This window comes from Ceratotherium simum, chromosome 18, assembly GCF_057802395.1.
Source record: "Ceratotherium simum simum isolate JZ-2026a chromosome 18, ASM5780239v1, whole genome shotgun sequence".
In the NCBI taxonomy this organism is placed as follows: Eukaryota; Metazoa; Chordata; class Mammalia; order Perissodactyla; family Rhinocerotidae; genus Ceratotherium; species Ceratotherium simum.
In genome coordinates, this window is record NC_141917.1 from 29,481,489 (window position 1) to 29,495,260 (window position 13,772).

At 42.1% G+C, this 13,772-nt stretch overlaps 1 protein-coding gene across 2 annotated transcripts in view; it reads right to left on the minus strand.

The window, feature by feature from the left end:
• The window catches only part of LOC101403030 (UDP-glycosyltransferase 3A1), a 52,978-nt gene extending 39,474 nt beyond the window's left edge, over positions 1 to 13,504 (minus strand). For both annotated transcript variants that reach the window (XM_087443184.1, XM_087443183.1), the window contains exons 1-2: positions 13,349 to 13,504; positions 7,740 to 7,841 (exon numbers count right to left, since the gene is read on the minus strand). In XM_087443184.1, the coding sequence (XP_087299310.1) occupies positions 7,740 to 7,841; positions 13,349 to 13,406 (160 nt within the window). In that variant the 5' untranslated portion in view covers positions 13,407 to 13,504. The remainder of the gene's footprint in view (positions 1 to 7,739; positions 7,842 to 13,348) is intronic.
• Positions 13,505 to 13,772: the final 268 nt, after the last annotated feature.

Genomic DNA, 13,772 nt, shown 5'->3' on the forward strand with positions numbered 1-13,772 from the left:
TCAAGATGGTAGCATAAGCAGACTCTGAACTCACCTCCTCCCACGAACACAGCCGATTTACATCTACTCTGGGAAAAATTACCCCTGAGAGAGAACTGAAAACTAGATAAGAGGAACCCTTGCAAAAAATGACAATCCTAATTGAGGTGGAACATGTAGAAACTCTCTTCTGGAGAGAAAAAATGCCACTTTCACAAGCCACAGTGCTTCACAGTCACCCAGGAGAAACCCAAAGGTAAGCAGCCCTCCCTGGAGGAGAGGGGCCCTGAGCCGGAGAGTGCACCTGCTATGTGCACTTTTTAGACCCAGCACAACCAAGATGAGTGACATAATATCTGGTTTTGCTGGCCACTAACAACAACAGGGAATACCCCCGGAAAAGCTGGTTCACAAAGAAATTAAAGCCAGCTCTTAAAGGGCCCATGTACAAGTTCACCCGTCTTGGAAAGCAACCTAAAATCCCCAGAAAGAAATACACACAGTCCTTTGGTGAAACAGACTCACCTCAAAGGTTCTGAGTGCATCTTGGTGAGAGGTGAGACCTCTCACACTGTCCAGGGACTGGGACATTAGCAGTGGCCATTGTTGTGACCTGGTATGGGCATGCCGACACAGATGCTGGCAGACACCATTGGAGTTCTCCCTGTGGCCTGCTAGCACAGGGCCTGCCCCACCTACTAGAGCATGGATTTAATCCAGTTCAGCCAGAGCAGGCAGCCCACCCTAGGGACTGGCCCCACCCAACAACAAGCCCTTAGGCAACTTGTGGGCCTGCTAAGTGAGCTGCCTGGATTCTCTGCAGCCTGGTGAGTGGGTCCACCTCTGTGGGGTAGGGTGTGTGTAAGGAGCAGATGGAGAGTGTGGGGTGTTGGTGTAGTGTGTGGGGCTCCTGCCTTGGAGAGACTGGGTGCACTTCAGGGGGTTAAGGCACATGCACGGGCAGGACTGTGTTGACTATGTGTGTGGGCCTGTGCGCAGTGGGACTTGTCAGCTGCAGAACATTTGTGCTTCTCCAAGAGCCACATAGGAGATTGGCCCCACCTTCCAAAGCCTGAAACAATTGGGTGCTCCCATGCCTGAAGCCAGCCCCACGCAGCTGCAATCCTCAGAAAGCTGACAAGAACCTTCTAGCCCAGAGGCTTATAGCAATTATAAGCCCTTGAGCCTAACAATGAGCCACACTGGGGGCCTACTCACTTTCTAGAAAAACTGAAATAGGAATGTGATATTAGACCTTGCAGCCAACTGTGCTGGGGCTCCCCACACCCAATAAAGACACTGAAGGGCCCACAACAACTACATGCAGCTGAACATTACAACCAGCTGCCAGAGGGATAGCTCAGCCTCTCTGGGCACCTATGGCAAAAGCAACCCCACCACAACAGGACACACCTAGCCCACACTGGGGTCACTCCTGGAACATTTGAAACTGGTGATGAGAGGGGAGCACACTCCCCAGCATCATGCAGCGTCACTTATATAAGTTCAACTCTCCAAGATCAGAAGACATAGCTGACCTACCTAATACTTAGACATAAGCACAGGGAAAGAGGCAAAATGAGGAGGCAAAGGAATACATTCCAAGTAAGAGAACAGGACAAAACTCCAGAAAAGGAACTAAATGAAACAGAAATGAGCAACCTACCTGACAGAGAGTTCAAACAAAGAGTGTTAAGGATGCTCACTGATGTTGGGAGAAGAATGGATGAACTCAGTGAGAACATCAACAAAGAAATGGAAGATATAAAAAAGAACCAATCAGAAATGAAGAATACAATACTGGAAATGAAAAATTCACTACAGGGACTCAAAAGCAGAGTAGAGGATACAGAAGAAGGGATCAGCGAGCTGGACGAAAGACTAGAAAAAATCACCCAAGTTGAACAGTTAAAAGAAAAAAGAAGAAGAGTGAGGACAGTCTAAGGGACCTCTGGGGACAACATCAAGCGCACTAACATCCCTGTTATAGGTGTCCCGGAAGGAGAAGAGTGAGACAAAGGGGCAGAGAATCTATTTGAAGAAATAATAGCTGAAAACTTCCCTAACCTAAGGAAGGAAACAAACATCCAGGTACAGGAATCACAGAGAGCACCAAACAAGATAAAACAAAAGAGACCCACACCAAGACACAGCATAATTAAAATGCCCAGAATTAAAGATAAAGAGAGAATCCTAAAAGCCACAAGAGAAAGACAACAAGTTACATACAAGGGAAACCCCATAAGGCTATCAGCTGACTTCTGAGCAGAAACCTTACAGGCTAGAAGAGAGTAGCATGATATTTAAAGTGCTAAAAGGAAAAAACCTACAGCCAAGAATACTCTACAGGCAAGGTTATCATTCAGAATGGAAAGAGAAATAAAGAGTTTCCCAGACAAGCAAAAATTAAAGGAGTTTGTCACCAAGAAACAAGTCCTACAAGAAATGCTAAAGGGGTTACTTAAGGGGGAAAGAGACGATCACAATTAGGAAAAACTATCTATTTCCATGATAAGAGGGTAACGGATACAAATGCACAAAAAAGAGGTTAGATATGATATCAAAAACAGAAAATGTGGGAGGAGGGAGTTAAAGACTAGAGCTTTCAGATAGAGGTCAAACTAAAGATATGATCAACTTACTAGAGATTGCTATATACATAGGTTACTATATATGAACCCCATGGTAATCACAAACCAGAAACCTATAATAAATACACAAAAAACTAAGAGAAAGGAATCCAAACAGAATGCTAAAGAAAGCCATCAAACCACAAGGGAAGAGAGCAAGAGAAGAAGAAAGGAACAGAGAAGAACTACTAAAACATTGAGGAAAAAAAGTTAAAAAATTGCAGTCAGTATATACTTATCAACAGCTATTTTAAACATCAATGGACTAAATGCTCCAATTAAAGGACATAGGGTGGCTGATTGGATAAAAAAACAAGACCCATATATATGCTGCGTACAAGAAACACATTTCAGACCTAAAGACACTCACAAACTGAAAGTGAAAGGATGGAAAAAGATGCTCCACTCAAATGGCAGTGAAAAGAAAGCTGGGGTAGCAATACTCATATCAGATGAAATAGGCTTTAAAACAAAAACTGTAAAAAGAGACACAGAAGGGCACTACATAATGATCAAGGGAACAATCCAACAACAGAATATACCACTTGTAAATATCTATGCACCCAACATAGGAGCACCTAAATATATAAGGCAAGTATTAAAAGACATAAAAGGAGAAATAGACAGTAATACAGTAATAGTAGGGGACTTTAACACTCCACTTACACCAACGGATAGATCATCCAAACAAAAGATCAATAAGGAAACATTGGCCTTAAACGAACAGAACACTAGAACAGATGAACCTAGTAGATATATGCAGAACGTTCCATCCAAAAACCAAAAAATACACATTCTTTTCAAATGCAAATGGACATTCTCCAGGATTGATCACATATTAGGCCACAAAACAAGTCTCCATATATTTAAGAAGATTGAAATAATACCAAGCATCTTTTCTGACCAAAACAGTATGAAACTAGAAATCAACTATAGGAAGAAAATCAGAATAGCCTCAAATACGTGGAGATTAAACAAAATGCCACTGAACAACAATTGGGTCAAGGAAGAAATCAAAGGAGGCGTCAAAAAATACCAGAGACAATTGAAAATGAAAATATGACATGCCAGAATTTATGGGATACGGCAAAAGCGGTTCTAAGAGGGAAGTTTATAGCAATGCAGGCCTATCTCAACAAATAAGAAAAATCTCAAAGCAACAATCTAACAGTGCACCTAGAGGAACTGGAAAAGGAAGAACAAACAAAGCCCAAAATGAGTAGAAGAAGGGAAATAATAAAAATCAGAGCAGAAATAAATGAAATAGAGACTAAAAAAAATTATAGAAAAAATTAATAAAACCAATAGCTGGGTCTTTGAAAAGATAAGAAAAATTGACAAACCGTTAGCTAGACTCATCAAGAAAAAAGAGAGAAGGCTCAAATGAGTAAAATCGGAAATGAAAGTGGAGAAATAACAATGGAAACCTCAGAAATACAAAAGATTATAAGAGAATACTACGAAAAGCTATCTGCCAACAAATTGGATAATCTAGAAAAAATGGATAAATTCTTAGAATCATACAACCTTCCAAAACTGAATCAAGAAGAAATAGAGAATTTGAATAGACCAATCATGAGTAAGGAGATCGAAACAGTAATCAAAAACCTCCCCAAAAGTAAAAGTCCAGGACCAGACGGCTTCCCTGGTGAATTCTACCCAACATTCAAAGAAGACTTAATACCTATCCTTCTCAAAATCTTCCAAAATATTGATGAGGAGGGGAAGCTCCCTAACTCATTCTATGAAGCCAACATTACCCTGATACCAAAACCAGACAAGGACAACACAGAAAAAGAAAATTCCGTCCAGTATCACTGATGGACATTGATCCAAAAATCCTCAACAAAATACTAGCAAATCGCATACAACAATACATTAAAAAGATTATACACCATGATCAGGTGGGATTCATTCCAGGGATGCAGGGATGGTTCAACATCCACAAATCAATCAACGTGATACACCACATTAATAAAATGAAGAATAAAAACCACATGATCATCTCAATAGATGCAGAGAGAGCATTTGACAAGATACAGCATCCATTTATGATAAAAACTCTGAATACAATGGGTATAGAAGGAAAGTACCTCAACATAATAAAGGCCATATATGACAAACTCACAGCTAATATCATCCTTAATGGTGAAAAACTGAAAGCTATCCTCTAAGAACAGGCAACAGACAAGGATGCCCACTCTCACCACTCCTATTTAACATAGTATTGGAAGTCCTAGCAAGAACAATCAGGCAAGAAAAAGAAATAAAAGGGATCCAAATTGGAAAGGAAGAAGTGAAACTGTCACTATTTGCAGATGACGTGATATTATGTATAGAAAACCCTAAAGACTCCACCAAAAACCTTTGGGAAGCAATAAATGAGTACAGTAAAGTTGCAGGATACAAAATCAACATACAAAAATCAGTTGCATTTCTATACACTAACAACGAGGCAGCAGAAAGAGAAATTAAGAATACAATCCCATTTACAGTTGTAATAAAAAGAATAAAATACCTAGGAATAAACTGAACCAAAGAGGTGAAAGATCTGTAGACTGAAAACTATAAAACATTGCTGAAAGTAATTGAAGAAGACACAAAGAAACGGAAAGACTTTCCGTGATCCTGGATTGGAAGAATTACCAAAGTTAAGATGACCATGCTTCCTAAAGCAATCTATAGATTCAATACAATCCCTATCAAAGTTCCAACAACATTTTTCACAGAAATAGAAGAAAGACTCCTAAAATTTGTATGGAACAAGAAAAGACCCCAAATATCTAAAGAAATCCTGAGAAAAGAGAACAGAGCTGGACGTATCATACTCCCTGATTTCAAAATATACTGCAAAGCTATAGTAACTAAAACAACATGGAACTGGCACAAAAAAAGACACACAGATCAATGGAATAGAATCAAAAGCCCATAAATAAACCCACACATGTATGGACAGCTAATTTTTGACAAAGGAGCCCAGAACATACGATGGAGAAATGAAAGTCTCTTCAACAAATAGTGTTGGGAAAACTGGACAGCCACACGCAAAAGAATGAAAGTAAAACATTATCTTACACCATACGCAAAAATTAACTCAAAATGGATTAAAGACTTGAATGTAAGACCTGAAACCATGAAACTTCTAGAAGAAAACATAGGAAGTACGCTCTTCGACATCAGTCTTAGCAACATATTTTCAAGCACCATGTCTGACTGGGCAAGAGAAACAATAGAAAAAATAAACAAGTGGGACTACATCAAACTAAAAAACTTCTGCACAGCAAAGGAAACCATCAACAAAATGACAAGACAACCTAACAATTGAGAGAAGATATTTGCAAACCATACATCTGATAAGGGGTTAATCTCCAATATATATAAAGAACTCATACAGCTCAATAACAAAAAAACTAACAACCCAATTAAAAAATGGACAAAAGACCTGAACAGACATTTCTACAAAGAAGACATATAGACAGCCAACAGGCACATAAAAAGATGTTCAACATCATTAACTACCAGGGAAATGCAAATCAAAACTACAATGAGATAGCACCTCACACCCGTGAGAATGGCTATAATTAACAAGACAGGAAACAACATGTGTTGGAGAGGATGTGGAGAGAAGGGAACTCTCATACACTGCTGGTGGGAGTGCAAACTGGTGCAGCCACTATGGAAAACAGTATGGAGATTCCTTAAAAAGTTAAGGCTAGAACTACCATACGATCCAGCTATTCCACTGCTGGGTATTTATCCAAAGAACATGAAAACACCAATGCTTAAAGATACATGCATCCCTGTGTTCATTGCAGCATTATTCACAATAACCGAGACTTGGAAGCAACCCAAGGGCCCATCAAGGGACGAATGGATGAAGAAGATGTGACATATATGCACAATGGAATACTACTTAGCCATAAGAAACGATGAAATTCAGCCATTTGTGACAACATGAATGGATCTTGAGGGTGTTATGCTAAGTGAAATAAGTCAGAGTGAGAAGGTGAAATATCATATGATCTCACTCATAAGTAGAAGATAAAAACAACAAGAAAAACAAATACATAGAGACAGAGATTGGATTGGTGGTAACCAGAGGGGAAGGAGGGAGGGAGGAGGGTGAAAGGAATGATTAGGCATGTGTGTGGGGGGATGGATTGTAATTAGTATTTGGGTAGTGAACATGGTGTAATCTATGCAGAAATAGAAGTATAATGATGTACACCTGAAATTTATACAATGTTTTAAACCAATGTTATGGCAATAAAAACAAAATCTGAAAAAAAACAAGGGCTGAAGTCACCTGCAAGTTTTATAATTTCTCAAAATTTTGTTTCCCAAAAATGCAGCTTAATATTGGATTTTATTTTTTGAAAAATCAAAGCCTGAGCAATACTTCACATTGAGCAATCCAGAGCTTAAAGTCCTAAGTCCACCCAACACTATTATTAGCCTTCATGTGACACTGAGCAAACCATTTCAGTTCTCTGACCCTCCATTCCCTTGTCCGTCAGCAGAAAAGAGTTGATAGCATTTATGAGCTCATTTAACTAAACTTCTTTGGATTCTATGACTCAAGAACCTTCGAATCACTGTGCACAAACACATGGGAAGTCACCAATATTTCAAGAAAAGCAGATCATCTCAAAGATAGATCCTGATCTTAGCTGCATTAATAAAGAACTGCCTGAGAAAGCTTCCTTAAATTTCAGATATCATAAGAGGAGAACTTAATCAGTGCTATAAAAGAGGAATAGTGAATCTTACCCACTGGAAACCTTATTTATAGCTGGACGTTTCTTTTCAACATATTTTCAAGCCACGTTATGAAGAAGCTTTTACAAAATAATCATACTAAAGGGAGGAGGATTGCTTGGGATGGAGTATAAGTCCATGTAAGGGAGGAGAATACGGGACGACAGAGTGTGGAGTCCTAGTGGACAGAGCCCAGAAGGTTTCCAACAACTTACACACACACACACACACACACACACACACACACACACTCACCTTTTTCACTCTTTCAATCCAAATAGATTTTTTAAACTATTTTAAAAACCTCTCTATGCAAAAGACATTGCTCTTTGCCTGGAGTAGAAGAAACCAAGAATTAGTGAGAATAGATACCTGATGTCAATAAATTTGCTCTGTGGAGAAGCATGGTGACGTTATGACCATGATCTTGAAGTATCTGAGTCACTCGGTCCATTAGGAGATGATGGCTTCCACCTAGGAACAAGGCACAACTTCATTTTTGTAATGATGAGAACAGATTCTGAGGTCAATGGGGTGATAAATCCAGAAGAGGAGGGATAAGGAAGCAGAAAGCTGATTGTGAGTAGAGAAAGATGGACTTCATCAGTCTCTCTCTCCATATGCATCTGGCTATACCCTAGCCCACTCACCCAGAGCCTGCTGGCCCAAATCCGTTTCCTGTGGCAAACCCCCATCAAAGATCCCTTCTTGTGACACTGGTCTCTATGTCAATGTGATGAGCTTCTTGGCACTTAGGCCTTAAAGAGTTCCTGATCCTAAGTTGCATGCTGCATTTTAGCTGGGGCCATATGGAGACATGGTGTACTAGAGACAGAAATGCACTGGAGGAAATTTTGGCACAGTGCTGTACATGTGAGTGTGAAGGGTCCTAATGGACAATCAATCACAGCCATTTCTGGAATCGTTCACTTTGGAAATTTATGCTACTCTAGGATCCAGAAATACAGAAGCTTAACTATGAGTCTAAGAAACAGCCATTGAAGCATAAGGACATGGAGCCACCACTTAGACCCCAATCCTTGAGATGCAAACGTGTTTGGCAGAACTTTCCTACTTGTGTCCTGAATTCTGCAGAACATCAAACTAGCACATTCAGGATAATTCTGGGGCCTGTGGAATGGGTCAGCAGAATCCTATATGCATGAAGACTGAGACATCACTTATCCTAGGACAATACTGGGATCTTAAAGAGAGAGAAGCTTGATCTTGGGGAGGTACCAGTTCCATCACACTAATGTCTTCTCTTAGACCCTGCTCCAACATGGGACCTTTGCTTGAATCTAAGGGTCTCAGGAGCAGAAAAATCCAGAACAGGAGAGAAGTGAAAGGGGAATTCCATGAGTGTGGAGACGGGCGTTAGAGGGCTGTAGTGCTAAAGAAAAGGTGTGTAGCTGTTTCTCAGTTTTTTACAACCAGGCTTGCACAGTCTGAAGCAACAAGGGAAGTATAAAGTACAAATGTCCTACATCTCATACCCACATTTTAGTCCATATTAGACCTGGGAGCCAGAAAGAAGGGGTGACCATACAAGCATCCAATCACGGAGGGTGTTGATAAGCCCCAGTGCAGAGAATGGCAGAGAAGGTCTTCCAGCAGCTCACAAACCACACCAGCTCCCTCTCAGCCTGAGGCTGGAGAACAAAGTACTTTCAAGAGATGAAGAAGCTGTTTTGCTTCATCACTGCTAACAATCAGAAAGGAAAAAAAGAAAAGTCTTTCTAATGGTGTTACCAGGTTTCTTAAAGAGTGATTATAAAAACTCCCCACAGAGAAGGGTGAGAGTGGGAGCTGTGGAGAGGATGGTCTTGCTGTAAAAAACGCTGAGTAAATTCATGGTGTCCGCCATTATGGAGGTCTGGTGTGCTCTTGTAAAAGGCGCCTCCCTTCCCTGACCCTAAGTTTCCTGCTGAGGAAAACACAGTGGAGGCTGAATTAGATGATTTATGGTTCCTTCCAGCTCTAAGATCCCCTGATTCTCGGTGATCTGAAAGTGATCTAAGAGAGCCCACTGTGGATTGAAATAAAGTTTTGGGAAACTGCTTCCTATCAAAACCACTTCATTGTGATGTATTTTACCCTTCCATCTTCTATTCCCAGCAGTGCAAAAGTAAAGGAAATAAAACAAAGGCCACAACGTGCACAGTTAACAGTTGCACAAGTCCTTCAAACACTTTCAGCAACAGGGTTGAAAGGAAGAGGGGCCCAGAGAGACTGGAATGTGCAGAGTCCACTCCTCACTCCAGTCAGTTCTCCAGGTTTCCCCTGGAGGAGAACATGCCAATGTCCTAATCGTCATTGAAATATCTTCCCTGCTCCACCTTGGGCTCCCATGCAGCTGAGAAAATTAGTGCTGCTGCCCCCAGGAGCACCTTTCTCTGGGCCTCCATGAGTCTGCAAACAGGAGCCACAGCCTCTACTGCCAACTGCTGAGCACCCCCCAGTGTTTAGGGGGAGCCTCTGAATGTCCAACCAGCAGCCATGAGGAAGCGGCCTGGGTCTCCTGCACTGGGCTGGATCTTAAACTTCTGGCCCCAGCCCTGTGTTATAGGTAGCTGGTCCTGGATAAGAAGAGAGAGGAAAGAGTATTTCTGTATTCTCCACAACTATCTTCACCTCGGTGGTGGTAGAGGCCCCTCTCTGCCTCCACAAATCAGCACCCACCCCTTCATCCTCCAGCCAGGGAAACAAACATGCCCAGTCTGAAAACCACATGGAATGACCCTCTGATCTAGGGTTATTTGCCTAAGCGCTGGCTCCCGTGCCTAGGACACTCCTGTCTCTGCATTCTTTGGCCAAGCACTCACCCACCAAAGACAGAGTTAGGATTTTGGCAGCCTCTGAGAGCAGGATTCCAGGCAGAAGGAAGCAGATAAGAAGGAGTGCCCATGGCCTTGCCATGCTTGCTCCTGTGCTGGGAGCCGTGTGCCCTACTCCACGAAAAGGGACTGTGTGCACCCCAAACACGTGGCAGGCAGGCACTGAAGGATTGGTGCTTACTGGGAGCTTGGGAGGTGGTAAGAGATGGATCCTGCCTGTCTCTCTTCTCCCTGTCCCCACTTGCCCTCTGCCCCCTCCTCCCTAGGTTCCTGCTCCATTGGATATTCTGCCCCCACCCTCCTATCCATGGGCAGTGGGAAGGAGGGGTTTGTGAGCTGAACCTTAACCCCTCTCTGTCCAGGTAATCACCACATTCCCCACATAGAAAATACTCTGAACCAGGAGTGATAGAAACCTTAGGAAATCACGTCGATGACAGCTCCACCTCAAAGTGACTCAAACTATCTCAGTTTCATTGACCCTTTCCAAACTTACAGCACTCCACCCCCAGTCAAACTGCTCTAATTACCTCATACCACCATCCTCACGCCCCATTTCCCCAGGGACCTGCTTATAATCTCTTCTAGTGTCCCAATCTCAAGGGACACTACTCCCTGGAAGTAGTGTCTACTCCTAGGGAGTAGTTTGTCTCTACCCTCAGGGAGCAAATCCCCAAGTCAAATCGATCTACCATTCCTGGATTATATCTCTGAGGGCCTCTTTTGTTTTATTTTTTTAACTTTTTATCATTTTATTGAGGTTACATTGGTTTATAACATTACATAATTTCATTGTATTTTGACATCTGTATAGACTGCATCATGTTCACCACCAAAAGTCTAGGTTCCATCTGTCACCATACATATGAAGCCCCCTACCCATTCTGTCCTCATCCCACCCCTTCCCCTTTTGTAATTGCCAATCCGCTCTCCTTTTCTTTGTGTTTATCTTCCATATATAACTGAACTCATACAGTATTTGTCTCTCCCTCTCTGACTAATTTCACTGAGCATAATACCCTGAAGCTCCACCCATCTTGTCATAAATGGCAGGATTTTGTCTTTTTTAAGGCTGAGTAGTATTCTGTTGTATAAATATACCACATCTTCTTTACCCATTCATACAGTGGTGGGCACTTGGGTTGCTTCCAAGTCTTGGCTATTGCGAATTAATGCTGCAATGAACAGAGAGGTGCATATATCTTCTCTACTTAGGGTTTTCTTGTGCTTTGCATAAATATCCAGAATTGGAACAGCTGGATCATATGGTATATCTAAATTAATTTTTTGAGAAATCTCCATACTGCTTTCTATAGTTGCTACACCAGTTTGCACTCCTACCAGCAGTGTATGAGGATTCCCTTTTCTCCACATCCTCTCCAATACTTGGTATTTCTGGTCTTGTTACTTACAGCAATTCTGTTGGGCATGAAGTGATATCTTCTTGTAGTTTTGATTTGCGTTTCCCTAATTATTAGTGATTTTTAAACCTCTTTTCGTGTGTCTGTTGGCCATCTGTATATCTTCTTTGGAAAAATATTTGTTTATATCCTCTGCCATTTTTTGAGTGAGTTGTCCATTTTTTTGTTGTTCAGTTGTATGAGTTCTTTACATAATTTTGGAAATTAATTGCTTGTCAGATATATGATTTGCAAGTATTTTCTCCCAGCTAGTGGGTGGTCCTTTTGTTTTGTTGATGGTTTCCTTTGCTGTACAGAAGATTTTTAGTCTTCTGTAGTCCCATTTGTTTATTTTTCCTTTCTCTCCCTTGCCTGAAGATACCTGGTATTCAAAATGATACTGCTAAGACCCATGTCAAAGAGGTGCTGCCTATGTTTTCTTCTAGGCGTTTCATGGTTTCAGGTCCTAAATTCTTTAATCCATTTTGAGTTCATTTTTGTGTAGGGTAAGATAATGATCTATTTTCATTCTTTTGCAAGTGGCTGTCCAGACTTCCCAACACCATTTACTGAAGAGACTTCCTTTCTCCATTATATGTTCTTGGGTCCATAGCTGAAGATTAGCTATCCATAGATGTGTGAGTATATTTCTGGCCTCTCAATTCTATTCCATTTACCTATGTGTCTGTTTTTCTGCCTGCACCATGCTGTTTTGGTTACTATATCTTTGTAGCATATTTTGAAATCAGGGAGTGCAATAACTCCAGCTTTGTTCTTTTTTCTCAGCATTGCTTTAGCTATTTGGGGTATTTTGTTGTTCCATGTAAATTTCAGAATTCTTTGTTCTGTTTCTGTGAAAAATATCTTTGGAATTCTGATTGAGATTGCATTAAATCTGTAGATTCCTTTAGTTAGTATGAACATTTTAACTATGTTTATTCTTCCAATCCATGCACGTGGAATGTCTTTCCATTTCTTTATGTATTATACAAATTCTTTCAATAATGTCTTACAGTTTTCAGTGTATAGGTCTATCAACTCCTTGGTTAAATTTAATCCTAGGTATTTTATTCTTATTGTTGTGATTGTAAATGGGACTGTTTTCCTTATTTTGCTTTCTGCTAGTTCCTTGTAAGTGTATAGAAATGCAACTGAATATGCCTAAAAAACTAGAAAAAGAAGAACAATGCCCAAAGGCAGTAGAAGGAAGGAAATAATAATAAAAATCAGAGAGATCTCGAGTCAAGATGGCGGCATAGGCAGACTCGGAACTCACCTCCTCCCGTGGACACAGCCAATTTACAACTACTCGTGGAAAAATTACCCCTGAGACAGAACTGAAAACTGGATAAGAGGAACTCCTGTAACAACGGACAATCCTAACTGAGGTAGAAGAGGCAGAAACTCCCTTCTGGAGAGGAAAAACGCCGCCTTCACAAGCCGCCAGCTTCACAGCCGCCGGCAGCAGCCCACAGGTACGCAGCCCTCCCTGGAGGCGCGGGGCCCTGAGCCGGGGAGCGCCCCCGCTGTGGGCATTTTGTGGACTCAGCACAATCGAGACCAGCAGCATAATATCTGACTTTGCCTGCTACTAAAGCATTGGGGAGCACCCCCAGAAAACCCGGTTCACAAAGAAACTAAAACCGGCTCTTACAGGGCCCGCGCGCAAACTCACCCGTTTCAGAAAGCATCCTAAAATCACCAGAAAGAAGGGTGCACAGTGCTGTGGTGAAAAGAAACTCACCTAATAGGCCCTGAGTGCATCTCGGTGAGGGGTGAGACCTCTCCAGGGACTGGCACATTGGCGGCGGCCATTGTTGTGGCCTGGTGTGAGCGTGCTGACACAGATGCCATTGGAGTTCTCCCTGAGGCCTGCTAGCCCAGGGTCTGCCCCACCCGCTAGAGCACCGATTTAATCCAGCTCAGCCAGGGCAGGCAGCACACCCTAGAGACTGGCCCCACCCAACAACAAGCCCTCAGGCAACTTGTGAGCCTGCATAGATTGGAGACTGGATTCTCTGCAGCCTGGCAACTGAGCCGACTTCAGTGGGGCAGGGTGTGCACAAGGAGCGGGTGGAGAGTGTGGGGCAGTGGCCGAGTGTGTGGGGCTCCCGCCCCGTGGAGAGACTGGGTCTGCTTGGGGAGGTCTGGGCACGCACAGGGGGCAG